The sequence below is a fragment of the Aspergillus eucalypticola genome (genome assembly GCF_003184535.1).
Source record: "Aspergillus eucalypticola CBS 122712 chromosome Unknown BO83scaffold_8, whole genome shotgun sequence".
Taxonomy (NCBI): Eukaryota; Fungi; Ascomycota; class Eurotiomycetes; order Eurotiales; family Aspergillaceae; genus Aspergillus; species Aspergillus eucalypticola.
Window position 1 is genome coordinate 498900 of NW_020290282.1, and position 25830 is coordinate 524729.

Genomic DNA, 25830 nt, shown 5'->3' on the forward strand with positions numbered 1-25830 from the left:
ACATCCCCACCGCCCCAAGCACCGCCCGGGTCTGGACCAATCCGGGCTTCATCGCGTCTCTCCATCGCCGCAGCTTCGATCGTCGGCCATCTGCTCATCCCCTGACGCTGGTCAGGTCCTAACATGGATATGCTGGAAACGGCCCTCTCAAGGCCATTGTTGAAGGTGTCATTTGGGTAGCTCAGAGGCTACCGACTGCCATTATGACATACAACATTGCGTGAGTGTCTGCTTGCGTTTCGAGCGATCTATCAAGGTTGGCCTACTAATCACCGGTCCACAGTATGGTCAGTGACTTTTTCTTCCCCCAGCCAGGTCAGTTGGTCTCTCTTTCTGTTGTTCCTCTGACGATCAGCTACTGATGAACCCAGGCGGAATTGAAAGTCACATATATCAGCTATCGACCGTAAGATTACCAGACCTCGTTCGCTCCAGCCAACGCTTATCGCTCTATAGAAGCTTATCGATCGCGGCCATAAAGTCATCATCATAACTCATGCCTACAAGGGACGAACCGGCGTTCGCTATCTCACCAATGGGCTCAAAGTATACCATGTCCCATTCTTCGTGATTTACCGGGAGTCGACCATGCCGACGGTCTTCTCGTTCTTCCCTATCTTCCGAAATATTGTGATTCGTGAGCAGATTCAGATTGTACATGGCCATGCAAGCTTGAGCAGCTTCTGTCACGAAGCTATTCTTCATGCACGGACAATGGGCCTCCGAACAGTTTTTACCGACCATTCGCTGTTTGGGTTTGCAGATGCGGCGTCAATTCTCACCAACAAGCTGCTCAAGTTCATCTTGAGTGACGTAGACCATGTTATTTGTGTCAGTCATACATGGTACGTTAATCGCATGATTATGCTCAACTTTTAATAACTTAGGGGATAGCAAGGAGAACACGGTCCTTCGAGCCTCGCTAGACCCGTTGATGGTGTCTGTCATTCCCAATGCGGTGGTTGCAGAGAACTTCCGACCCCCAGAGCCACGGCCAATAGCGCGACCCATGGAGCCCAACGATATTATCACGATTGTTGTCATATCCCGTCTTTTCTACAACAAAGGAACCGATCTTCTTATTGCCGCCATTCCCCGGATACTTGCGTCCCATCCGAATGTACGATTCATCATTGCCGGATCAGGGCCCAAGGCCATCGATCTCGAACAGATGCTAGAAAGGAATGTTCTCCAGGACAAGGTTGAAATGCTTGGCTCGGTGCGACACGAAGAAGTTCGTGACGTGATGATCCGGGGACACATCTATCTACATCCGAGTTTGACTGAAGCGTTCGGTACTGTCCTTGTGGAAGCTGCAAGCTGTGGTCTATACGTGGTGTGCACACGCGTTGGTGGCATTCCCGAGGTGCTCCCCCAACACATGACAACTTTTGCGAAACCGGAGGAGGATGATATCGTGCTTGCCACTGGAAAAGCCATCGCCGCCTTGCGTTCGAACAAAGTCCGCACGGATCGATTCCACGACCAGGTCAAGATGATGTATTCTTGGACGGACGTAGCCGAACGTACGGAACGTGTCTACAAAGGCATCTCCGGGGACATTAGCCCCGAGGAATTCTACGGCTACTATCCCGGACAGGGATGGGAGGCCGGTCGGGACCGGGTGCGAAGCTTTGCCCTTATTGACCGTCTGAAACGGTACTACGGATGCGGAGTGTGGGCAGGCAAGCTGTTCTGCCTTTGCGTGGTGATCGACTTCTTACTCTATGTTTTCTTGGAGATGTGGTTTCCCCGTGCAAACATTGACATTGCGCGTAGCTGGCCTAAGAAGATCAACCAAAAAGAGAACAAACGGCCAGGGTCTACGTATAAAGGCGACCGTCTGGGGCCTGCATCATAACATGATCCCGACTGCACCTACAAATTCTTCTACACCATGATCAGGCCAAGCTTTTCTCGACTTGCAATTTTAATTCGCTTATGATACAGAGACAGTACGATACCCAGACCGATAGACGCAGGAATATTTTGTTCATCAATACATCGCCGCCAAAATACTTCCTTTCTAAGCATGTTCACTTCAAATCCAACTAAGGTCCAGCCTGTGGTGACGCTCAATGCTTATGCGGGTTATCCCTCTTAGTCGAAGGCTCATACTTCCACTCAGCGGCCGCCGTCTCTGCCGACTCTGGCATGCGATCCTCTGCAGCCAATGCACCCTTATCACCGCGCTGACCAGGGCGCGCCTCATCACGCTCCAATCCACGCTGGCTCGGCATATCTCTCTCAAAGGTAGTTCCCCGACTAGCTCCAACTTGTTCCAAGCCCGCACTCTGGCCCTTGCGTCCATGCTGTCCATCATGACGAAGCTCGTTGCTGGTCTGTCCCGAAATAGGCTGGCCCAGACCCTTGTGCACGTCCTGCGATGTAGCGCCCATCAAGGTATCGCTAGCGTTGGTCTTGACAGATTCCTTGCCATGGCTGCGTTCGACATTGGGGTTGAGTGCCTGGCCACCAACCTCGCCGGTGGGATTAGGCTGGTAGGAGCTGCTGGCGGGCGCGGTACCAGGGGGATGGCTCTCGGCGCGGAATTCGGGGACGAAGTCGCTAGGAGCGACCTTTCTTCCTACTTGGTGCTGTTTTTTGTCAGTACAATTTGCATGATCGGACACTATTAGAATGGGATACATACACCACCTTGCTCAATAGGACCCGTAGGTTTCACCGAAGGGTGGAATTCACCCTGCTTGTTAGTAGCGACAGAGTCGGGGTTGTTGAAGTGGCTCATGATGAAGAATGTGTGCGGACGTTATCGTGTGGTGGAACTTGAAAAAAAAATCAGTTCAAGATTATTAGAGAGTAAACACTGTTGCAGTCGATACTAAACAGAATTGAAGCAGACAGTAACCGGACAGCTAAATATACAAGCTGAACCGTCCGGGATGGCAGTTTAGGGCTTCACGGGAATGACGTCAAAGTGACCGGCGTTGACTTCATGGCTTGCATGCTTTTCCATCACTTCACTTTCATCGAACCACTACTTTGACTAGGATAAACGTCATGCACTGGTATCGAGAATGTTCAGTGCGTCCAATCAGTCCGGTTTTCGGTCGCGTGCTTCCATGGATGTGGTGTAACTCTGCAGTATCTGGTATGGGATGATTAGGGATGTCTCCGTCAGATGCCGGTGCATGGAATTGGCAGTTTGTTTTGATCTAGGCCATGGAGATGATAATGATGATGTAGTAGGTATTTTTCTGTGTTTTGTGATATACTGTGCTGTGGTCATTGCTGGATGTAGATATGGCTGTCTACATGGTTGCGGTACAACATGCGCTATGCGGGACAGTTTCAGCGAAAGCCAATTGAACAAGACCCAAGTTGATGGAAAACAAATGCAATTTAAGGTATCTTCCCGATCATATAACCTCTTAACGCCAAACTCAAGCCCGAATAACACGATATAAGAACAAGAAAAGAATCGAAATTCTTCGCAACAGACCATCCCATCCCCAAGTCTATCACTTCATTAACGGTGGTCGTCCCTCTTTATTCCACTTGACTCGCGTCTGCACCCATTCCACCGCTTCTTGCACGCCCGACCCCATCAACGCGCTGACCGGCAACACACGACTATCCCTCACCCCGGCTCCAGACTCTCCCTCAAAGACCTTGCGCACAAACCCCTCTTTGATACGAACAACCTCTACCGAGTCTTCCCGATCTTGCTTGTTGGCGAGAACGAGGATCGGTACACCGGCCACATCCGAATGCTGTAGAACCGATTCCAGCACTTGCCGACACTCGTCGAGCCGACCGAAATCGCTCCCGGGCGCATTGATCCCGACCATTTCCTCCGTAAATGCGCCCGAGTGGCCTCCTGACGGACCGGAGGCAGAGCTAGGTCGTCGACTCGGCAGCCGGGTGATATCTGGGTCTTGACCGACGTCGGCACTGTCGACGACGAAGATAATGGCATGGCAGCTGGTGTAGTAGCTTTGCCAGAGGTTCCGCATGGATATTTGTCCCCCCACATCCCAGATTTTCAGATACATGTCCGGTAAGGAGATGGTCGCGACGTTTTGGCCGACGGTGGGCACGGTTTTCCCGGGGTTAGGGGCGGGAGCGCCATCTGGTCGGGGTTGATAGAGGGCTTTGATTTGCGACAGGAGGGTGGTTTTGCCGGCGTTATCGAGGCCAAGGAGGAGTACGGAGTATTCTATTACTGTGATATTAGCGCGCGAGGATGGGATTATGACAAAGACATCGACTCACCCTCCTTGCTAGTAGCGTACATATACAGGGACTTGGCCAGATGATACATGATTGCGGAGAGGGACGGACTGCGGAGACTAGACCAGATATCCTCCGGCGAACGCAGCCTCGGAATTCCAATTAGAACCGGCGGGACGACAGCTCAGATAACAGAATCATGGCAGCAGCAGAAGGCTGGATTCTTGAAATATTCCACCTGCTGCTTGATTTGTCTCTTGCGCTTCGATACGGAGGACGCTGGGCCAGCCGCCGATGGCAATAGATTGATTGCCTGGGGTTCCACGCGTCAGCCGTGTCCCGAACAGGAAGGTAGGGTATAGGGTAGATATGGTACAGGCCCCGAGCCCTACCTTCCGGAACAAGAAGACCCCGCAACGTCAAAGTCATGCATTGTCGATCTCTTGATTTATTGGGACTAATATTCATTATCCGGGCATGCCGTTATCGCTGCGGAATGTTGCTCTTCCTTTCAATGAAAGTGTCTCGGAACCCAGATTGACGGGGTCCATTCACCACGGCCTGCCGGGTCAATCGTGGCAGCCAAACTTCTCACCTTCTCGACCCCGGATGCGCCGGTGGCACGGAGCAACGGTCATCATTGGAGGCTGGCAAGCAATCGCCCCCCACGTCCCTTGGCTGGATCCATTCCTACTGTAATAAGTAAGGATTACATAGTCGAGTTGAGGGTCTTGCATTTGTCAGTTTGTCAGCGTCCCCAGGCCCTGCCTTGTCCGCTCGCGGAATCGGCATCCCCTCTCTCCCTTCCTCTTCTAATGGTTTCCCTACAAGCTTAATCTTTCCTCCTCTTTGTCAATGTAACGGTCACCCGATGGCCACTGGTTCTCACCCTTAAGCTGGAGGTAGTGGCTCTACTGTAGATCTTCAATACTGTGTGTGGTTGGACTTGTCAGAGGAACCCTGCTATCGCATGTCGCAAACAGCATGCCCCACGATGGTTGGGCGGGCGAAGGCGCAAGAGATGCCTTCATTGGAGACTGATACCATTATCGTCGGTATGTCGCCATTTCGTGCCAACGGATATGCTGGATTTTTATTTGATTTCTTCCTCTGGTCCTTGTTATCGTGCTGATGTGATCCCCCACAGGGAACGGGCCGTCGGCCATGATTCTGTCGTATATTCTTCATGGCCATCTTCCAGTTTATTCCTCCAATCCTCCTCATCCTGACCCGCTTCTGCATGCGAAGCTCCAGGATTCCCCGGAGTTGCTCCATGTGGACGTGCACGCTTTGACGGATCATTTCGCCGCCTCGAGACTGTCGTACTCCACGCAGGCTCTCCCCGTGAACGTGCTCCTGGACACGCTGGTGCGTCCCAGCGTGGATGTAGAAGAGCTTGAGGCCATTACGAATGTCGAATGGCGGTTCGTGCCCGAAAAGGCCGTTCCCCATTTGGTGTTCGGGAATGCTCAGCATGCAGGGGGTCAGTGGACTGATAATCCCGTGCCTGCCAGCTGGGACATCCAGACCCTCAGCTATGCGTCAATGCTGTCTCTCCCGGGCTATTCGTTCGCTGAGCACCACCGGAAGATCACGGGCAAGGAGCTTCCGGCATATACCCGACCCAGTCGGGAAGAAACAGCAAGCTACTTCCGCACGTACCCCGAGGCGGTTGAGATCGATGATGTGTTCCGGTTCAATGAGACCATCTCCGGCATCTCACGAACAGATGATGGGTTTTACATTCGGTCTCACAACATCCACTGCAAGCACTTGGTCCTGGCTAGTGGTATATTCACTCAAGTGCTGCAGCCCAGCCCAATGCTACAGCCTTTGACCTCGCTCCAGCCCACTCCGCAGACTCCGCTGCTTGTGGTCGGCTCTGGATTCTCTGCCGCGGATATCATCATCTCTGCACCGGCGGATCAGAAGATCATCCATGTGTTCAAGTGGGATCCGGAAGGGCGGTCATCACCGCTGCGTGGCTGCCACCACCAAGCATATCCTGAATACGCCGGAGTCTATCGACTGATGAAACGAGCTGCGGTTGCAGCAGACCCCACGAAGAAACGAGTGAAGCCGCGGCGCACCACCTCGATCCCATTCTTGGAAACTCGCTCATGGGAAGATATATACGAAGGATTGCCCAACTCGGAAGTCATTGATGTTGCGATGCAAGAGGGTCAGGCCCTGGTCACATTCCGCCAGCCTGACGGGAGCACCGTCACCCGCGCCGTCCGCGGGATGGTCTACGCTACTGGCCGACGAGGCACCCTCGACTACCTCGACCGTCCGCTTCTCAATGAAGTACTCGACCAAGATGCGACCACAGACACGAGCCCCGTCATCTCCGCCCGGTCCTTGCGCAGCAAAGTATATGATGATATTGAGATTGCGCCAGACGTGTTCATAATCGGCAGCCTCACAGGCGACTCTCTCATCCGATTTGCGTACGGCAGCTGCGTCCAAGCCGCCGGGAAATTGGTTGACGCGCGCACGGGTAAGGAGCGAGTCCGCAGTGGATCGAACAATACCTCTCGGCCACAGTCATCGTTGGGCGTCATGCGTGGCATAGATGGACACGATATCTCGCCACCTAGCGAGCTCCGTGCTGTGGATGATGACCGCATGGCGTCGACTTGGCCGCAGAGGGTTATGCCGAACGGGTTGTGGAGGTGGCTCTGGAGATGGTTTGACGTGAGGTAGGCATGATGACGAACGATGCATGATAGATGATAGATGTGATTGATGATTGTACATAGCATTCCATTGGCTTTGTTTATAAAGGGAGGATATGTTGTTACTCATGTATAGTTGGCCAATTGTCCATTGATCTGCATATATCTTGTCTGGAGAGGGCTTGTCCTTACTTGCGTTAGAAGAAGTCTTTAAGCATAATATACCACCACAGAAGTACACCCATGATTGTACAACCCTGGCCACCACCTCAATCATAATCAATCCCACAAATATGTAACTAGATAAGCTTCACATTCTAACAAAGTTCTGCGACAGAACTCTAGTACTAAGCAAAGATCATATACAACTCAGCACCTAACCCATCCATCCTCCCAGAGCAACCATAACAACCCACTTCACCTCCCGACATCCCCAACCCTTCCCACAGAATAATCACTTGAATCAAGGATGCCCCAGCGCCTCCCTTGCCGTAATCCTCCCCCTGGGATCAAGATAAGTCATCCTAGCCACCAAATCCCTCAATCCCGGCTCCAGAAACCCCCAACACTCAACCGGCTGTCTCGGATTCTCCGCCCCAAACGTGTGGATTAACTCCAATATACGATCAAACAATGGATTTTGCTCCCTTATATGCTCAAGGAATTGCTCCACCCCGTCCACATCGGCAAAGTATGATAAATGAAGACGAAGAATATACCCCCATGCGTCAGCAGCATTCAACTGCTCATCAGGGGACGCGAAGGACCATTTCATTGGCTGTCACATAAATCATCTGCGTGATATATTAGCTGACCCACAATCAATGGAACAAATAGAGACAAGACACAGGCCAAACATACAACCAGGGCAAAGGAGAACACATCAAACGCCTGGTTCTGACGAGATCGCGCCCCCAGCTCTCGGCGCTGCGCCAGAGTGCATTTCCGCAGAGGGGGTCCGCGCAGCCATTTCCCTGGCGGGACGATGACTGTATCTTCCAAGTCGGAGGTTTGGATCGACTTTATTGATGGCTCTTTGTTCGTTATCGGCTGTGGAGGGGGGTTGTGTAGTCGATGAGGATGTGTTTGGGTTTAATGTCTTCATGGGTTGTTAGTACAACATATCAGTCAACAATAACCAAGATCATCTACCATTTATGAACTATATCCCTCTTATGCATCTCAACTAATCCACTTAGTGGATCGCGGAGAATAACTTTCTCTTTGTCTGACTAAAGCGGAGCAAATCACACCTTAGAAAGGGGGTAGATGAATACCTCTTTCTCGCGGACATAATCAAAAATGTCCGGGTATTCGGACAGGATGATAGTTGGTTCTGGATGTTGAGCTGGTGTTGGAAGTCGCCTGGGATGTTGTTCTTTATATGATGTATTGCTTGGTGGATGTAGATCTGCCGAATGATGCAGATTAAGCGCTGGCTACATGTGATATACAAGAGTAAAGTCTTTGGAATAAGTGCTTTACCTCAAGGGCTTTGCTACTGTTTACTGATTATGTAGAGATAAATGTTGAAAAGTACACAAGTCTTATGGGTATAGATACATATCAACATCAGGCTAGCCCATGATCTGCAACTGATCATCCGGAGGCCACCGCGTCTGCGCAAAGCTGAGGCACCGTTTGATGCTCTGCAAGTACTTGCGCGTAATCTCGTCACTCAAAATATGCGCCTGCTGATCGCTCTGATGCAGCTTCTCTCGTGCGGATCGCTCGTGAATACCAACCATGGTAACACCAATAGGCCAAGCTCTGCAAAAGAATTAGCCAAGAACAAAACGTCAAGACAGAAAGAAGATACGTACGCTTTTCCAATACTCAACCGCAGATAAGCATCATTAGCATCGACATAACGCCGCTGCTGCGCCTTGGACACAATCTCAACCACATGCTCAAGCACTCCATCATCGATATCCACCTTCTCAAACTTGCGAAACAAGGGCTTCATATTCTCCCGCGACTGCACCATGGCATTATACGCCTGCTTTCCCTGCAAGCTCAACTTGACCGACGCATCTCGCTTCGCCAACGCCAACTCCCACTCCCGCAGCACCATATTAAAGTACGACGCCAGCTGACGAAACAAGAACTTCTTCCCCTCCAGATCCTTCGGTGCCGTCTCCGGGATCTTCATATCCACCTCCGGCACCAGCTCCAACGTCGTCGGAATCGGCCCATCCGACAATTGTGGCTGCGGCGTCAACGACCGCTGCAACAGCCTCCTATACCGTCTCAGCCGGCCCTTGTGCGTCTCCCCAAACAATATCGCCGGCTCTTCCATGTCCCGCAACTTCTTCAACAGATCCTCCTCCGGTATATCCTCCTCGCCACCTTCTTTACCCTCACCCTCTTTATCATCTCCAGACTCCGTAGGCGGCAGCTCCGGCAACCCGAGTCTCTTCCTGCGCTCTCGTTCTTGGGCAGCTTCTTCCTCTTCGCGCTTCTTGCGCGACTCCTCGGCCAGTTTGCGCTTCTTCTCTTCCCGTTCACGACGACGCTCTGCTTCTTCGTCTTCGAGCTTGCGTTTCAGGGCGTTGCGCTCTTCGCGTTCGCGGGCGAGGCGCTCTTGTTCTTCATTGTAGGCGGCGATGCGGGCGGCTTCGAGGTCGCCGCGCCGGGTGTATTTGGGTTTGGAGGTGTCTTGGGAGTCTGCTTTGGGTTTTGCTTTGGAGATTTCTTTGGACATTAACGATGCGAAGTCCATGTTGGTGTTGTAGTGTGATGCCAGTGAAGGTGTAGTGCTGCTTGTGGCGATTAGATAGATAGATAGAGTTGGGTAAATCGGAGGTAAAGAGACACCCGTGTTCGGCAAACTTGCCGCGGCGGAACTTCCGCCGTCCAGATCCAGCAGAAACACCCGCGCCTGGATAGCTTGTTTGCTGCAAGCTTTCATCCTCTACCTTCGTTCATTCTCTCTTTCAATGCAATAACCACCATCCTATACTACACAACTACAATCGCACACTCTATCTCTTGGAACCGACCACACCAACAAAGTGACTACCAAAACAAACGAAATAATAAAAGAAGAGCAGCAAAATGACACCACCCCCAATCGACCGCCAAACCACAACCCCCTTCCACCTCAAGCTCTTCTACCGACTCAACAACTACCACCATCTCTCCGACTTCTCCTCATCAGCCCCCTCCTCTTCCTACAGCGGCCCCACGAGCGGCCCCAACGCCATCCGCACGCGCAGTCCCCCACCACCACAACAACTCCCTCCCCACCTCCAAATCTACACTTGGCAATCATGCACTCTCCGCGAACTCTCCCACCTCCTGACCTCCGCGCTACCTAGTCTGCTTCCCGACCCGCCGGTCGGTACGCGCCTCTGCTTCCGCCTCATATACCCGGACACCAAAGGCGCCGCGACGATGGGGCCCGACGCGCGGGGCAGATATCTCGCGAAGGATTTGGGAAGTGTGATTATCGGACCGAGGGAGAGTGCGATTGCGAATGGTGGGGATGATGATGAGAATGCGATTGGGGAGGAAGGAGGGCAGAGGAAAGGGAGTGGTGCTGGAGTAGGAGGAAGGTTGAGGATTCAAGGCAATGATGCGGATAAGACGTTGCAGGAGGCAAGGTTCGTTATTGGAGATTATGTTGATTGTGCGGTACTGCCGCCGCTTGAGGATGGGTCTGTGGCGCCGCCGGTTAACCCCGGTCGGGGGATGGCGATGGGTGGGGGGATGAGGGCGTTCCCTGGGGATGCTGGTAGGGGGAGAGGTATCGTGGAGGAGGTGGCGGTGGTGGGATGAGAGGAGGGAGGATTCCACCGGGGGATTGGAGACGGGGGGAGAGAGTTCCGGAGGAGAGGGGTGGTGGTGGTGGTGGTGGTGGTGGAGGAGGTGGAGGGAGAGGAGGGAGAAGGGGGTGGGCGCCGTACTAACTACCTGCTTGAATGATTGATTTTTGATGCTGTATGTGTATGTATGAGTGTTAGGAGTTGAGGATACCCGATTCGCTACAGGGATGTCTTGTCTACTATCTACTAGTAAAATGTCGGTATTATTGACTGCTGTGCCCATCAGCAACGCAAAGAACCTGCTGTAGTAAACGAAATCTTCAATAACGGTATAATAGTAGTAGTAGATACACATCCAGCCCGACCCATCGCATCACATCACATCACATCACGCTTTTCTCCCGCCCAACCACACATGAGAGGATCGAATCGATCTACCACTCGACAATCGTATCGCCCCTGCGCTTTCCACGCAGCTCGTACAGACCCTACACAACCATTAGCCTTCGCCCAAACCAAATCCCAATGTAACTCAGATCACTCACATCAGTCTTGTAAGCGACATAGCCCAGCGCACCAGGAATCAGCGCCATATAGAGGAACGAGAACCAGGCATGGCGCGGCGTCCACCGGAAGTACTTGTAGCGGTTGGCGTTGAGTTCTACATAACCCAATTGTCAGTTATCATCCATCCAAGAGTAATTCCTCCCAATGCCCCCTCTGAGAGGTAATTGTTGTTTCTGAAGGGAGGGGAGTAATGTAATGCGTCAAGTCTTATTGGCGGGAACAAACGGACCGTAGTATTTCTGGAGGGCCGGATCAAGGATCAAAGCTGGAGATAGCGGTTAGCGATTGGGATTGAGGAGAAGCAGAGGTTAATGACATACACTTGCTGGGACCGGCCATGGTTGCGGTTTGGGGAGCGCTGGTTTATTGCTGGCGAGCTGGGGGTACATGCGTATTGGGTGTGGTGGTGATGATGATGTTGAAGTTGGGTCATGTGATGAGCAGCATAATTAGTAATATACTTAGCATCGTTGTACTATGAAATTATGCAGGTATGCAGGTAAGTGGATATCAGTAATGTTATTATGATTACTAGCTATAGGTATAACGTTAGTGATAAGTATTATGACATTCTACAGTCAGCAACGATCCCATACGTTACACATATACACTGCTTGTCTACACTGCACAATGTTGAAAAGTGGAATCCCTCGTCCTCTGGTATCTACAATCTACAATTATGATCGCAAAAATGGGCGCCCCACTCATGGCGTCAGTCCTCACGAGGAACATCCGAGGTTCGCTCGCGCATGATAAGTTCTAATTTGAATGTGATGAGCACTCAATCACATTCAATCCCTACCTACCTAGGCTTGTCACATATAAGATAACATACACACCATTCTCCTATTCACCAGACCACCACCCATCCAATACCATCAATCAATCAATCAATCAATCAATCAGTACACTCAAAATGACCGACCCCAACAAAGGCACCAAAATCACCCTCTACTGGTCCGTATACCCTTCCTCCAACCCATTATCCCCCCTACACCCAACCACTAACAATAAAAATCTCATAAATACAGGCTCTCCCAATCCCGCTCCCACCGCATCCTCTGGCTCCTCGAAGCCCTGCACCTAACCTACGAGCTCAAGATCTACCACCGCGGTCCCGACAAGCTCGCACCACCCGAACTAAAAGAGATCCACCCGTTAGGAAAGTCTCCTTTGTTGACAATCCAACCCGCGAACGCCCCTCCAGACCAGAAGCCCATCGTGCTCGCCGAGTCCGGCATTATCATCGAATACCTGCTCGACCACTTCGGCGACAACGCAGCAGAGAAACCTCTTCTCCCTGCTCGATGGAAACCCAACCAGGAGGGTGTAGTGGGCGGTGAAACCGAGGAATGGATGCGCTATCGCTACTTCATGCATTATGCTGAGGGAAGTCTTATGCCGTTTTTGGTGATGCAGTTGGTTATGGATAGTATGTTTTCCCCTTTCCTTCTTTCTTTTTTTTCTCCATGTGAGATATGATGGGATATGTCCTGCGGACAGGAAAGGATGTTAATGCTCATGCTAATGGTGGTGGGTAACAGCGGTAAAAAACCCCCCCGGCATGCCCTTCTTCGTCAAGCCGCTTCCGCGCCTTGTGGCGGGCCAGGTGGAAAAGGCTTTCCTGGCGAGGAATATCCAGTCGCATTTGGAGTTCTTGGAGGATCAGTTGCGGAGTAGTCCTAATGGGGGTGCGTATCTGTGCGGGACAGACTTGACGGCCGCGGATATTATGATGAGTTTTCCCGTCATTGCTATGTCGGGGAGGTTGCAGGATCAGTTGCATAAGTTTCCGCTGTTGGGGAAGTATGCGGAGAGGTTGCAGGAGGAGGAGGGGTATATTAGGGCTGTGAAGAAGGTGGAGGAGGTGGATGGGAAATTTGAGGCTTCTCTGTAACTTCTCCCTTTTCTATTTTAATGATATTTGATGGGATTGGGATTGGGATTGGGATTGGATAATGGTATATATGATAGTATTAAGTAGTAATTAATTGTTCGATCTATCTATCAATGAAATTCAATGGTAGTATGATTACATCCGCCCAATAGCTTCACTCTCCACCCCCAACTTCTGCAACTCCGCCCCATCTAAACATCCCCGTCCATCATACACCCACTTCGGATCCTTCAAGTTGTACGCAATGCGCGCCCACTCCAACGGCTCATTCACCACAGCCACAGACCGCGGTGCCCAGCTCCGACATGCCGCGCAATCACTCCCACACCCTTCCTCCGGCGTCAATCGATAAGTAGCCCCGTTAAACGTCCACTCCTCATCCTTGCGCACCGGCGACAGCATCTCATCCAGACTCTCGTACGCCTCCGAGTCCGAGCGAGCAGCACTGCGCTTCCGCCCATTCTTGAACTGCTCGCAGTCCGTCATGACCAAAACCGCATTAGCCTGCGAACAGGCCAAATACGGATCCGACAGGACCTTCACCCTAGCAGCCACAGCCTCCTTCCCACAGACAGCCTCCAACTCACGCAATATATCCTCCTCATGACAGAACAAATCAAAGATATCAATCTCAGCCGGCCTCTCCTCAAGCAACAGTCTAATAACATCCACAACCGGCGACTCGCGCGTATCCCCGGTGTCTTTCTTAAATGCGAACCCCAGCACGGCGATCTTCCTACCGGATAGATTCCCGTCGAAGCGGTCGATGACTCTCCGTGCGAACCGCACGCGCTGGTACTCGTTCATAGCGTTGACCTGGCGCCAGTAATGCGCGACTTCGTCTAATCCTAGTGATTCAGCGAGATATGTCAGACTGGCGATGTCTTTGCGGAAGCAGGACCCGCCGAATCCGACGCCGGCTTTGAGGAACTGTGGTCCGATGCGCGCATCCATGCCAATGGCACGCGCTACTTGGTCGACGTCTGCGCCGGTCTTTTCGCAGATCGCGCTGATGGAGTTGATGCTGCTGATGCGCTGGGCCAGCATGGCGTTGGCGACGAGTTTGGCGAGTTCCGATGACCAGGCGTTTACTTGGAGGATGCGCGTCGGAGGGACCCAGGAGTAGAGGTGGGCGAGCATGCGGGCGGCGCGCCGGCCGGGGGCTGTTCCTGAGGAGCCGATTAGGACGCGGTCCGGGTGGACGAGGTTGTCGATGGCGGAGCCTTCGGAGAGGAATTCGGGGTTGGAGAGGACTTCGAAGGGGGTGTTGGGGCGGAGGGTGGTGAGCTGGTCCGTCAACTTTACTCTTATGTTATATAAGGGGTGGGGATGAGGCTTACTGTTTGTCGCACCCGTTCAGCTGTTCCACATGGCACGGTGCTCTTCTCGACGATTATGGCTCCTGGCTTTGCGTGGCGTGCTATCTCCTGCACGGCGCCGTCGACGGCTGTCATGTCAGTGGCTCTACCGGCGCCGAGACCGAAGGTCTTGGTGGGTGTGTTGACGGCCAGGAATATCATGTCGGCGTCTGCAATGGCCGTCGAGTCGCATGTGAAGAACAAGTTGGGCTGTCGGCGCGAGTACTCTGAGCCTTCGGTACCAACACTCTGAGCCACGTCCGAGCCATCGCGCGTTGCGCGCACCACATTGTACAGGGTGGGTTCATGTACCGGAAGATGCGCCGACTTCCAGCTCTGAATGCGATGAGGATCCCGGTCCAGCACTGCCACTGCGACAGAGGGATTGTACAGCGCGAGAACAGCCGCGGTTGGTCCGCCTGTAGGGCTGGCTTTAGTTTGGCTCGTAGATAAGGGCAGTGTGCCAGCAGAAGCTTACCCACGTATCCTGCACCCACCACGCAGACGCTCTTCACACGGTCATTAGCCAGAATGCGTGCCGAACTGGCGGTCGCAGCGTCGTTGTGGGCTCTCTGAGTGTCAGTGATTCCCGCAGGCGAGGTAGAATGCGACGAGACATCGTCCACCTTTGCAGCGCGAAACAGCGGACTAGATGTGGGGGTAGTGGGACAGGTTGAACTGTCATCTAGACTCCATTCGAGAGAGCTCAGTGGTGAAGAAGCGAGATCCATTGTGCTGTCCGCTGCTGCTGGTGCTACTTGTAGTGTTTCTTGTGTAACCGTCGGCAACAGACCTCACTGACCAGTCAGTGCAGGAACTGACGAGACGACGGAGGGGCAAGACAAAACAAGACAAGGGAGACAGGACTACAAGCAGCATAAGCGTCAGCCCAGATACCTAGTGGTTGACCCCCGGTGATTTTGTTGGTACGGTGGAGAGTTGCAGGGATTTGAATCCTTGAAGTGGTAAGTCTCCCATTCGGCACCGTCTTCTTAAATCGCCATGGTGAAGCCTTGAATAGCAACGCTGAATGGCCCTATGAAGTATTAATACTCATGTGAACAGCAAAAGACAAAGGATTCAGATCCCTGAACCTTCCCACTGTCCTAACAAAATTACCGGGGTCAATCGTAGTAGAGGCAAGAGATCGTCGGGCGACCGAGGAGATAAGGTCTTGCGCGGAGGGCGCATGGCCGTTGCAGCGGAACGTGAGCAGCAGAGCATGAAGGCAAAAGAGGGAGTCAATGCCACAGAGCTGCATGGGTTGATGCACGCGGGGGGCAGCATGGACTGCCACTGGATCAACCATTGGGGGGGGATGCAGGAGGCATTGAAGGCATGAAATTTGGCTGGTGATCCGCCCTAACGAGCGATGCTCTTCAGCCAGCCCACGTGCCCGCATCCAGCCCGGCGACACGAACGGTTCTTGTGCATCACCTGCAGTGATCCTCAGTGTAGGGGAATGATGACCTATGGGTGTTAGTTTTGTCCTCCTGGGTCTGGGTTGCTCTGTGCACACCGTATTGTCTATTCTTGTAGAACATAAGTACGTGCGTGCACTCCTGGTAGTCATAGACAGTGTACTAGACGTACAGTCCACCAATGAGATACTGGATGAATAGTATCAACATCATCAACATGCCCTCATTTCCTCCTCCTTCTGAAGACTTCCCCAGCATCCTCAAAGGAAAACGCATCCTCCTTACCACCGAATCTCTAGGCCCAGTCAACGGCGTCAGTCGCACAACCGGCAAATTAATCGAGTATCTGCGTCGCAATGGCGTCGAACTGGCCGTCGTGGCACCACAGTTCACCTCACCACCACCACCACCACCACAACATCATCAAACCCACGAAGAAGAAACAACAACAACAACAATCCGCCTCCCCGGCTACCCCCTCCCCTACAACCCCGACCTCACCCTCGTCTACCCCTTCCACCTCACCACCACAATCTACCCCCAAACCTTCACCCCGGACCTAATCTACATCGCCAGCCCAGCCAGTCTAGGCTTCCAACTCCTCCTCCAACTCCGCCAACTCCACTCCCCTCCACCAACGCTCCTAAACTACCAAACAGACCTCTCCTCTTACAGCTCCATCATCTTCCCTAGACCCCTCTCCACCTTTGCCGTCTGGCTCCTCTCCCTCGTAGAGGGATATCTCTTCCGCACGCCCTGCATCCAAACGATCTTCTACCCGTGCAGCGATGTCCTAACCTACTTACGATCCACCAATACCCCAATACACAAGACCCACCGGTTGGGACGGGGAGTCGACACAGCTCTCTTCAGCCCATCCCGTCGATCCCAATCCTTACGGGATACGTTAGCCCCGAATGGCGAAGCAATCCTCCTTACAGTCTGTCGGATCGCGCCAGAGAAGGGATTTGAGTTCCTCGCTGAGGCCATTACCCATCTTCTCTCCAGTACGAAGATACCCTTTAAGATGGTGATAGTCGGTGGGAACGCCAACCCAGCTGTGACAGCACGCATCCAATCCCTCTTTCACCACATCTCTTCACATGTTATCTTCCTCGGGTTTAAAACTGGGGTGGAGTTAGCGAGGATCTACGCCTCCGCGGATATCTTCCTGCATTGCTCTGTTACGGAGACATTCGGGCTGGTTGTGCTGGAGGCTATGGCGAGCGGGGTGCCGGTCATCGCGAGGGATCAAGGTGGCCCGTCGGATATCGTGAGGAATCAGGAAACGGGGTATTTGGTTCCGGTGGCGGAGGGGGAAGTGGGCGTGTTCAGTGGGCTTGTGGGGGAGGTGTTGCGGGATGGGAGGTTGAGGGGGCGGTTGGGGAGAGGGGCGAGGGTGTTTGCGGAGGATATGACTTGGGAGAGGATTAATCGGAGGGTGGTGGGGAGGATGGTGGATGCTTTGGAAGCCAATGGGGGAAGGGATGAAGAGAGCGCATTGTTGGGGGGAACTGGGGAGGTGAAAGTGTCGTTCTGTGAGAGGGTGAGGTTAGGGATTGCGGTTGCGGTGGTGTATGTGATGTGGATGGTGGCTGTTGTGCCGTTGATTGTGCATGGGTCAAGAATGGTGCCCAGGGCGCTGGGGAGGGTGCCGCTGTTGGGGAGGTGGGTTGGTCGGAATTCTTCTGCTGCTTAGTAGGGAGGTTGTGTGTGTATGTGTATGCAATAGATTATGTATTACATCTTCTTTTAGAGTATGTGAGTCTGTATATACAACCCTATCTCCTCTTCCAGTATCGGGATGCCTTCCAGAAGCAGCTAAAGAGAGGAAAGAGGCAATCAAGCAAACTTCCGCTTAATTTCCTCCTCGCTGAAGCGACGCGTCTTGCGACGCAGCATCGCCGCAAGCTCTGCATGCGTCATGCCGATCTGGTCGCCCATCGGCACCAGACACCGCGCCAGGTGGTCGTAGTCCTTGCGCATCAGTCGCACCGTGATCATGATGTAGTCGATGTTGCGGAATACGAGGGCATGCTCGGATGCATACCGGTCCTTTTGCCGCAGGAAGGCGAGGGGGTGGTCGCGCCAGTGACGGCGCGGGTTCAGGTGGTGCGAGGTGTGGTAGCCGTCATTGTAGCAGAAGCGGTTGCTCTATTCATAGTGAGTATGTGGTTAAAATTGAGGAATAATTGGAGCATACCGCTACATCAATCAAGGTGATACTGGAGCGAAAGTCACTGTTGGGATCCGTCTCGTCGACAAACGCATGCTGTCCCCAGTTTCCCACCATGAGACCCACACGCAGCTGCAAGAACGGAAGAACAAAGACAAACAATGTCGCTCTCCAGCTGACATAGTTCCAGAGCAGATACATCATCAAGTAGCTGCTGAGTTCCCAAAAGGCTGCTTTCAAACCCAACAGGGTCTTTCCTTTGCGCAGGAAGTAGGTGGGCAGCTCCAGCCAGATGAAGAGGTAGAAGCGGCCGACGTAGCAGGCAAAATCGGCCAGACTGTCGCGCTGGTACCGGATCGTTGAAGATAGATCATCTGGACCGTTGCCTTCGACGTGGTGATGCTTGACGTGATGGTAGAAGTAGGAGTTCCAGGTGTGGCCCATCAAGGGGTCCGTGATGTAGGGAAAGATTGTATCGAAGAGCCACCAGTTGCGCTTTTTCAGGATGCCGCCCATGTGGATGTGTTGGTGCATCATCAACGTATAGGTGCCCACGTAGTAGGACTGCATGATCCAATGCAGCACGCCATGGAGCCAATGGAAGTTACGGAAGAGATAGATAGCACTAGGCACAGAAGTGGTAAAGTAGAGCAAGAGATGGGTGAGCATGACCACGTCGGTGTCCACCCGGACAATGGACCGCGCGGCCCTGATGTACGGTTGCAGCAGCCATGCATCTAGCAGCGGAGGCAGCTTGATGTCCTGCAAATCCCAGGTGAAGAAGATGGTCGGGACAAAGTCGGCATGCCGGGGGTCATTAAAGGCCTCCAGTTGGCTGACGGTGGCGTCGGTATCTGATGGGACATCGGGGGTCCCACCGGCTTTAGTGGCAGGAGCAAGTTAGCATGAAACCCGGAAGAGCAGTGGCAAGGAAGTTAGTTGACAGCGGGTGAGAATGTACATGATTTGGGCTTGTCCGGGGTGGATTGGCTATCGAGCAGCAGGTTATCGAGGACCAGTCGATCGGGCGGGGTCAGATAGGGATCGATAAAGGTGGAAGGGTCCATGGCCAGCAGAACAGGGAATAATCTGCTGGAATTGGCGGGAAGCAAGGCACGGTTTAGACAGTAAAGCAAAGGGAGGTATTGGCCCAAAAATTCCTGTTGGAGTGACAATCGAACAAGCTTTAACGGACCGCCGAAGAAGAAAAAAGGGGGTGGGGCTGACAGCATCGGATGAGCTGAGACGATGGTCAGTAAGTATCTATCTGCCTGGCATATTATCCGATCTGAGCCCGTGCTCGATGATTCCGATCAGACCATCCATACATACCCCAGCTTGCTCCTAACTTAGCGTGTCGCTAATGGAGGACTTAAAAAAGTCCGTGGTGGTGGTGATGTGTCTGCCAGCTGTGTGCCTGGGGACAGCAACCATGGGTGGAGATGGTGGGTCAAGAGCATCCATGACGAGCACATTGCATCCAGGGCAATTCCATCAGTTCCTCTCATGATCAGGTCATGATGTCGACTTTTTCCGTCCGTGAGGTGTGACAAAAGATGTATATTTTCGCGTCCAGTCGAGATCCCCAGGGTTTTAAAGTCAGACTTGTGACATTCCGATGAGGGCAAGAGATGTCCACTTGGTTGGCGGGGGCGGAGTCACTTTTCCGAGAACAGCAAGTGGCAGATGTCTTTCAATAGTAGCTCCAGTTAGCTCCCCCGTGTCGATCCACTGGGGTCAAGGCAATGTAGTAGGTATCCAGATGCTGCAATTGAGTCGTGTAATATAGTAGATAGACGTCGTAATTGGCAGGTGAGCTAAATGTGTTTATCAACCCATTAAAGCTCTATACCCATCACATAGATAGAAACCCTAGTGGCCTATCTATAATTAGCAACAGCATCAATATTCCGGACAACTCACAAACAGTTGTTGTCGTCAAATTTTGAGTATAGAGGCGTGGCTCGTAATCAGTATACATTTGCATGATAAGTATGTTATAGCCAGATAGGGAGCCCATATAAGCTTCATTCTCGGATACATGGAGAGCGACGTACCAGCTGCGGGCTGCCACTGCATACCAATCTAGCCGGTCGGCATCACCAAATGCGCTCAACACGCCATTCACTGCATCCAGCCATCCATACAGCATTACACCATGTAAACCCAAATAAACTCCAATAAACTCAACTGTCAATATAGGATACGTCATTACCCCTCCCATGTGTAACCCCGCCAGCCTTTCATCCAATTCTTCTTAAAACCTACTTACCAGCACTTATTTCACGCAATCTACCGTACATCTAAACAATCAACCAGCCAGCACAATGAAACTCACTCTCTTCTCCGCCAAATCATACGACACCCACTACTTCAATCAGACCCTCCAAACTTTTCACCCAGATCTAACCACCATCACCGCCCATCCCTTCGCTCTAACCGCCTCCACCGTCTCTCTCGCGCGCTCCAGTGATGCTGTCTGTGTCTTCGTAAACGACACCCTCGACGCTACTGTCCTGCATGCTCTACACTCCTATGGTGTCCGTGCCATTCTCCTCCGTTGTGCTGGGTTCAATAACATCGACCTCCCCGTCGCCGAAGCCCTCGGCTTCTTCGTCGCCAATGTCCCCAGCTACTCCCCCGAAGCCGTGGCCGAGTTCGCCGTGGCGCTGATTCAAACCTTGAACCGCAAGACACACCGGGCGTATAACCGTGTTCGCGAAGGCAACTTCAATCTAGAGGGGTTTCTAGGCCAGACCTTGGCAGGAAAGACGGTGGGCGTGGTGGGATTGGGTCGCATTGGAATGGCATTTGCGAGAATAATGAAGGGGTTCGGCTGTGTGTTGCTTGGGGCAGATCCATATGGTGGGGAGGAGTTTGAGAAGGAGATAGGAGGAAGTTATGTAGGGATGGATGAATTGCTAGGACGCAGTGATGTGGTGAGCTTGCATTGTCCGTTGACAGAGGGAACGAGACATTTGATCAATGCGAAAAGCCTGGCCAAGTTGAAGAGGGGGGCAATGGTGGTGAATACCTCGCGAGGCGGGCTGATCCATACACGAGATGCGGTGCAGGCGTTGAAGGATGGAAGATTGGGTGGGTTGGCGTTGGATGTGTATGAAGAAGAAGGGGATCTGTTTTATAATGATCATTCAGCGGAGATCATCCATGATGATACGTTGATGCGACTGATGACGTTTCCCAATGTCCTCGTGTGTGGACATCAGGCGTTTTTCACGCGCGAGGCACTGAGTGAGATTGCCCAGGTGTCACTGAACAATTTGGAGGATTGGGCGAAGAAGCGGTCATGTAAGAATTCGCTGGTTAGAGAGGGACATTTATGTGTTGAGGAGGATAAGGAGCCGGTTCGGTTGTAGATGTGTGGATTATCTGTAGCAATATACCTGCCTGACTCTTGAGATAATATTAAGGGCTGTGTTGGGCCCGCGATCCCTAAATAGATATTCAACTAGATCCTGTGCAGATCTTAGTCGATCATAAGCTTTAGTGATATGCCAGATTCAAGACGTGTTCATCGGTCACATTAATAGCTGAGCGCAATGTTGTAACCCCAGCCCTGCCACTGTGGCGTGCTCCCCGAGCACCCCTTGCAGCTGTCACCTGATGTTGACTTCCATTCGAAGCCACACATCTTCTGTCAGAAAGATCTAAGCCAAGCAGACGTACTACTCCGGTCAGTCGCATTCTCTCGATGCTGTCATTATGTTCTCCAATTGTGCACTCTTTCAAGACGCGAGCATACTCGGCTCTCGTGAGTTCAAGACTTCCTAGCTACAGATCGATCGTCAGCAGTTGTCTCCACCGCAGAGCAAGCACAATTCCAACTTCCTCAATCCACGCTGATGAGTATATTGGCCAATCTGGCCATCATTATAAGGTTGAACGGGTTCTTCAGGAAGAATCATCCCCGCCACGTCAGGTTCTCCTTGCAACGTGAGTAGACTTGACTACTACTTCTCATGACCACTCCCTTACTAGTCCATTAGCGCCGGTGATCAGAGATTTATATTGAAATATATCCACGAGGTCAATTTCGAAGACCTTCAAGACGTAAACAGCAGATTACACAACAATGCCAGTCATGTTCGTCTTGCTCAGGATATCATCCCTGAGAAGTCAATGTTCGTGTTCGAATACTTCACAGGTCATCTTCTCCACTTGGCTCAGAAGGACTTGTCTCTTGGAACAAGAAAGAAACTTCTCAAAGAAGCTCTTCATGGAATTGCAGAAATGCATGACAGAGACATTGTTCATACGGGTAGATCGTACCCTGTGATTTTACGGACAGTAGCTGATTTTACGTAGACATCAAAGCGGACAACTTCTTCGTCAACTGGAAACAGTCCAACAGAGGTATCACAATCGAGAAAGTCCAACTTGGCGATCTCGAAGACGCCGTCCACATCCCCCCTGGCTCATCCATGCTTGGTAAGCAAGCAGGCAACTGGATGTGGAGGAGTCCCGAAGCCCATGCTAGAGGACGGGTGAATAAACCATCCGATATCTTCTCGTTCGCTCTTGTTGTAAGTATGACCACTTTATTCAAAATCTCGGTTCGTTAACTTTCACTAGTTAATCTACGTGGTACATAAACGGGTCATATTTGCAGTCGGAGACGACGAATTAGATGAAGGCATAGACCGCTTAGCCGTCGTGATTGAACGCCAGATCTCCTACTTCGCCGACAAAGATGGATTTCATGGTTTTCTCGAATACCTCGGTGACAATCCCTGGGCCTCTGTCTTCAACATAACCCTGAATGGATTCAATCAGGACAACCCGGTCAGGCCATTCTCTCTTTGGCAGGGAGTCGACGATGATTTCAAAAGCCTTGTCTGCGCCATGACGAATCTTGATCCAAGAAGGAGAATCACAGCACGTCAGGCATTGGCGCATAAATGGTTTGGCGGTGTGTGAGCCTCGTCCATGCTCGTTCCATTACCATGGCATGTACTAGAATATCTCCTCTCATGTTATCAATTTCCCACGATCAATCTATACCTCTCATGTCTCTTTCCTGCTGGCTCTTGCGCTATCACCAAGTGTAATCCGATCGTAGACCAGGATAGTATATATATATATTTTTTTTTTTACAGTGAAGAAGACATCAAACATGCATGTTCTTTAATGATATTACTCATAGTATTACCCCAAATGTACCAATAGCGTTCTTGTGTAATTATTTCATATTAATATAAATTATTAAACCCAGCAGACTTTTATCCTCCTATATACAGTACTATACAACCTCCCCATTAAATAGCATCCTTAGCCAGCGCACTACTCTCCAACGCAATAGCCCTAGGCCCAGTATAACTACCCTGACGAACGAACCAAAACAGGGCAATGAAGATAGTGAACCCACCCGTGATCAAACACGTATAGTTCATGGTTTCCGCATCGACGGGCATCGAGAATGGGAAGCAGAAGATGACAATGAACACGATCATATACAGGCAAGTGATTGTGTTCACCAAATACCCCGTAATCCCACTCATCCAGAACCAACCGCGGGGGATGCCCTGACGGCCACGAAGCAGGTGCGGGAGAACAGCAGCGGAGTAAGACAGGGTCGTCAGGACGACGAAGGAGCTGACGAAGGCGCTGAATGCAGTGGAGTTACCGACGTAGATACAGCCGAGGATGATAGCGATCAAGCCGCAGACGAGGACCGAGTTGAGGGGGTTCTTGAAGCGGTGGTTGACTCGGCCTAGGTAGCCGCTGAAGGGGGTAGCGCGGTCGCGGGCCAGTGTCCAGAGGACACGGCTGGAGGTGAGGTAGCAGCCGACGATGGCGACGAAGAGCGGCAGCATGGAGACGATGATGAGGCCGAGAGAGCCGCCGCGGGTGCCGGTAATTTGGAGGTAGATTTCGGTGAGGGGGAAGAGGTAGGGGGCTTCGAGGACGGCGTCGAGGTCGGTGATGCCGTAGAAGATGACGATCAGGTAGAGGAAGGCAGTGAAGAAGCCCATCACGTACTGGGCGAGCATGCCGAGGGGGATGTTTTTGCCGGGTTTGGGGACTTCTTCCGCCAGGTGGGAGATGACGTCGGGGGTGCCGACGGCGAAGGCGCCGTTGAGCATTCCCAGGCAGAAGACGAAGCCGTCGCTGCTGTATCCGGCTTCGTTGAGCCAGTCGCGCCAGACGAAGTCGTCCGTGGCGTAGGGCTGTCCGTTGACGTGGGGCATCACGGCGCAGACAATGACGGTGACGAGGAAGCCACCGACGACGAGGAATCCGCCCAGGGATTCGATCATGGGGAGGGCACGGTTGGCGAAGGCGACCAGGAAGCAGCAGAGGATGGAGCAGATCAGGTAGGCGATGAAGACGTGCCAGCGCTCGATGGTGTAGTCGGGGTGGAACAAGGCGTAGGCGGACACGACCTGCGTGCCTAGAATCTGCGTCGTCGAGGCAGCACCGAAGATCCAGGCGAGGAAGTTCCACCAGCCGGCGAACCAGCCGCAGACGCGACCATATTTTCCTGCTGTGACGGAGGCCCAGTGGTAGACTGTAGAGGTCAGTGTGTGGTCCTGAGTGTATGCGTGGTGAAAGACGAACCTCCACCGGATGATGGCATGGACGAGGCAAGTTCAGCGAGAGATGCAGCAATGAACCAGTAGAAGAAAGAGGCCGCGATCCTGGGAGAACATTAGTATTGACGTCAATACAGAATTGCTGTGGCGTGGTGGACATACATCTCATAGATCACACCGGGCGGACCTCCATCATAGATAGCCGTGACCTGGATGGTAGAAAGTATCAGTTATCGGACGGTCGGAGACAAGCAAATCTACAGATGACGACATCTATAGAGCAAAAACATTGAAAGAAGTCACTCACGATACTCCCACCCAATGCAATCCAGGTGTTTCCACTAGTCAAAGCCAAACCACAAATGTTAATGAAGCCAAAATTGCGCTCGAGCTCCTGCTTGTGGCCAGAAGCGTTGATCGGCACATCCACGGTGGATGGACCGTCGGAATGTTGTACATCGGTGGCCACCACAGGATCAACCGGCTGCTTGGGCTCGTGCTCGAACTCCATCGTGCTCGTCGATTCCAGTCTTCTTCAGCACACAGACATAGAAATTGACAGGGATGGAGAGATGAGCAGGAACAGATTATGTTTGAAGAACGGCCAGGAGCAGCAGCAGCAGCAGCAGAAGAAAATTTTCCGAGCTAAAGCACGATTAATATGCAGGACTCAGAACCTAAATTGCCATTTAAATGAACACAGTTTTCCTGCATGACTGATCGTACGACGAGGGGGAAGAACAGCCTGTCGCTAATGCATGCGCGATCGGAGGCCAAGAGGCACCGGTTGCCAACGACGGGACGCGATAAAGGGATTGTGGATAGAACCGGTCTGTCCGGTCTGTTAGTCCCTGTTTAGTTCAATGCTAGTGGTCGGACATGAAAGTTTAATTGATGCGTTGTTTAAATTGTCTGGATATGAACTTTGCCTGGAGGCAGGGATCGACATGGTTCCGGGGGGCGGAATGCAGGAGACGGAGAGGAAGGAATCCGAGATTATAAGTCTCAATCTGATGATGAGCTTATCGATCAGGCACGAGATCAGATGCGATCGATCTATTGTCCCTGCATACCGGCTGATTGATATCAGTATCCTATGAAAAAGACGTTGCTACCTCTGGTTCTATTGTCATTGTGTTAGTACGATTGTTTGGGTCTTGATGCACCACCCACCGAATTGTGGTTTGAATTGGAAGATGAACCCTTCTATTCCATGGA

The 25830-nt window shown here is 52.1% G+C and overlaps 16 protein-coding genes across 16 annotated transcripts; 7 read left to right on the forward strand and 9 right to left on the reverse strand.

Annotated features, from left to right (window-relative positions):
* The first annotated feature begins 100 nt into the window (after positions 1-100).
* Positions 101-1968, forward strand: BO83DRAFT_236402 (phosphatidylinositol N-acetylglucosaminyltransferase subunit A/GPI3). Its single transcript, XM_025526936.1, has 5 exons — positions 101-220; positions 284-315; positions 372-406; positions 457-845; positions 895-1968. Exons 1-5 carry the CDS (start codon positions 204-206, stop codon positions 1859-1861), a joined length of 1440 nt encoding a protein of 479 aa, XP_025389661.1. The 5' UTR covers positions 101-203; the 3' UTR covers positions 1862-1968.
* Positions 1925-2829, reverse strand: BO83DRAFT_334931 (uncharacterized protein). The gene is made up of 2 exons (XM_025528390.1): positions 2654-2829; positions 1925-2597 (listed from the first exon to the last, which is right to left on the reverse strand). Exons 1-2 carry the CDS (start codon positions 2747-2749, stop codon positions 2076-2078), a joined length of 618 nt encoding a protein of 205 aa, XP_025389662.1. The 5' UTR covers positions 2750-2829; the 3' UTR covers positions 1925-2075.
* Positions 2830-3237: 408 nt separating this feature from the next.
* BO83DRAFT_436177 (ADP-ribosylation factor family protein) lies at positions 3238-4596 on the reverse strand. Its single transcript, XM_025535937.1, has 2 exons — positions 4237-4596; positions 3238-4180 (listed from the first exon to the last, which is right to left on the reverse strand). Exons 1-2 carry the CDS (start codon positions 4283-4285, stop codon positions 3483-3485), a joined length of 747 nt encoding a protein of 248 aa, XP_025389663.1. The 5' UTR covers positions 4286-4596; the 3' UTR covers positions 3238-3482.
* A 592-nt stretch (positions 4597-5188) lies between these two features.
* Positions 5189-6900, forward strand: BO83DRAFT_387339 (uncharacterized protein; the record flags this gene model as incomplete). Its single annotated transcript, XM_025532708.1, has 2 exons — positions 5189-5249; positions 5342-6900. 2 exons carry the CDS (start codon positions 5189-5191, stop codon positions 6898-6900), a joined length of 1620 nt encoding a protein of 539 aa, XP_025389664.1.
* Positions 6901-7350: 450 nt separating this feature from the next.
* BO83DRAFT_462487 (uncharacterized protein) lies at positions 7351-7974 on the reverse strand (the record flags this gene model as incomplete). The annotated part of the gene is made up of 2 exons (XM_025537293.1): positions 7734-7974; positions 7351-7666 (listed from the first exon to the last, which is right to left on the reverse strand). A coding segment is annotated over exon 2 (297 nt), but the record flags the coding sequence as incomplete, so codon positions are not given.
* Positions 7975-8366: 392 nt separating this feature from the next.
* On the reverse strand, positions 8367-9647 carry BO83DRAFT_436179 (mRNA splicing protein PRP18). Its single transcript, XM_025535938.1, has 2 exons — positions 8696-9647; positions 8367-8642 (listed from the first exon to the last, which is right to left on the reverse strand). Exons 1-2 carry the CDS (start codon positions 9592-9594, stop codon positions 8450-8452), a joined length of 1092 nt encoding a protein of 363 aa, XP_025389666.1. The 5' UTR covers positions 9595-9647; the 3' UTR covers positions 8367-8449.
* A 9-nt stretch (positions 9648-9656) lies between these two features.
* BO83DRAFT_462493 (SAP18 family protein) lies at positions 9657-10780 on the forward strand. Its single transcript, XM_025537294.1, has 2 exons — positions 9657-10718; positions 10755-10780. The coding sequence occupies exon 1, from the start codon at positions 9930-9932 to the stop codon at positions 10650-10652; it is 723 nt and encodes a 240-aa protein (XP_025389667.1). The 5' UTR covers positions 9657-9929; the 3' UTR covers positions 10653-10718; positions 10755-10780.
* A 160-nt stretch (positions 10781-10940) lies between these two features.
* BO83DRAFT_377148 (NADH:ubiquinone oxidoreductase 6.6kD subunit) lies at positions 10941-11593 on the reverse strand. The gene is made up of 4 exons (XM_025530912.1): positions 11527-11593; positions 11436-11471; positions 11185-11300; positions 10941-11127 (listed from the first exon to the last, which is right to left on the reverse strand). The coding sequence occupies exons 1-4, from the start codon at positions 11543-11545 to the stop codon at positions 11074-11076; spliced, it is 225 nt and encodes a 74-aa protein (XP_025389668.1). The 5' UTR covers positions 11546-11593; the 3' UTR covers positions 10941-11073.
* Positions 11594-11827: 234 nt separating this feature from the next.
* BO83DRAFT_377149 (glutathione S-transferase) lies at positions 11828-13187 on the forward strand. The gene is made up of 3 exons (XM_025530913.1): positions 11828-12163; positions 12238-12638; positions 12751-13187. Exons 1-3 carry the CDS (start codon positions 12123-12125, stop codon positions 13101-13103), a joined length of 795 nt encoding a protein of 264 aa, XP_025389669.1. The 5' UTR covers positions 11828-12122; the 3' UTR covers positions 13104-13187.
* Positions 13188-13238: 51 nt separating this feature from the next.
* On the reverse strand, positions 13239-15192 carry ugd1 (UDP-glucose dehydrogenase; the record flags this gene model as incomplete). The annotated part of the gene is made up of 3 exons (XM_025535217.1): positions 13239-14390; positions 14444-14880; positions 14940-15192. The coding sequence occupies 3 exons, from the start codon at positions 15190-15192 to the stop codon at positions 13239-13241; spliced, it is 1842 nt and encodes a 613-aa protein (XP_025389670.1).
* A 152-nt stretch (positions 15193-15344) lies between these two features.
* On the reverse strand, positions 15345-15767 carry BO83DRAFT_236487 (uncharacterized protein). Its single transcript, XM_025526937.1, has one exon. It carries the CDS (start codon positions 15720-15722, stop codon positions 15498-15500), a length of 225 nt encoding a protein of 74 aa, XP_025389671.1. The 5' UTR covers positions 15723-15767; the 3' UTR covers positions 15345-15497.
* Positions 15768-16099: 332 nt separating this feature from the next.
* Positions 16100-17362, forward strand: BO83DRAFT_287649 (glycosyltransferase family 4 protein; the record flags this gene model as incomplete). The annotated part of the gene is made up of 1 exon (XM_025527107.1): positions 16100-17362. A coding segment is annotated over one exon (1263 nt), but the record flags the coding sequence as incomplete, so codon positions are not given.
* Positions 17363-17643: 281 nt separating this feature from the next.
* Positions 17644-19249, reverse strand: BO83DRAFT_377151 (fatty acid desaturase). The gene is made up of 3 exons (XM_025530914.1): positions 19020-19249; positions 18086-18939; positions 17644-18036 (listed from the first exon to the last, which is right to left on the reverse strand). The coding sequence occupies exons 1-3, from the start codon at positions 19123-19125 to the stop codon at positions 17725-17727; spliced, it is 1272 nt and encodes a 423-aa protein (XP_025389673.1). The 5' UTR covers positions 19126-19249; the 3' UTR covers positions 17644-17724.
* A 1031-nt stretch (positions 19250-20280) lies between these two features.
* Positions 20281-21480, forward strand: BO83DRAFT_377153 (2-hydroxyacid dehydrogenase). Its single transcript, XM_025530915.1, has one exon. The coding sequence runs from the start codon at positions 20386-20388 to the stop codon at positions 21433-21435; it is 1050 nt and encodes a 349-aa protein (XP_025389674.1). The 5' UTR covers positions 20281-20385; the 3' UTR covers positions 21436-21480.
* A 243-nt stretch (positions 21481-21723) lies between these two features.
* On the forward strand, positions 21724-23071 carry BO83DRAFT_357908 (calcium/calmodulin dependent protein kinase). The gene is made up of 4 exons (XM_025529275.1): positions 21724-22012; positions 22066-22337; positions 22385-22602; positions 22652-23071. Exons 1-4 carry the CDS (start codon positions 21771-21773, stop codon positions 22994-22996), a joined length of 1077 nt encoding a protein of 358 aa, XP_025389675.1. The 5' UTR covers positions 21724-21770; the 3' UTR covers positions 22997-23071.
* Positions 23072-23249: 178 nt separating this feature from the next.
* BO83DRAFT_357911 (choline transporter) lies at positions 23250-25254 on the reverse strand. Its single transcript, XM_025529276.1, has 4 exons — positions 24920-25254; positions 24775-24821; positions 24638-24717; positions 23250-24587 (listed from the first exon to the last, which is right to left on the reverse strand). Exons 1-4 carry the CDS (start codon positions 25121-25123, stop codon positions 23335-23337), a joined length of 1584 nt encoding a protein of 527 aa, XP_025389676.1. The 5' UTR covers positions 25124-25254; the 3' UTR covers positions 23250-23334.
* Positions 25255-25830: the final 576 nt, after the last annotated feature.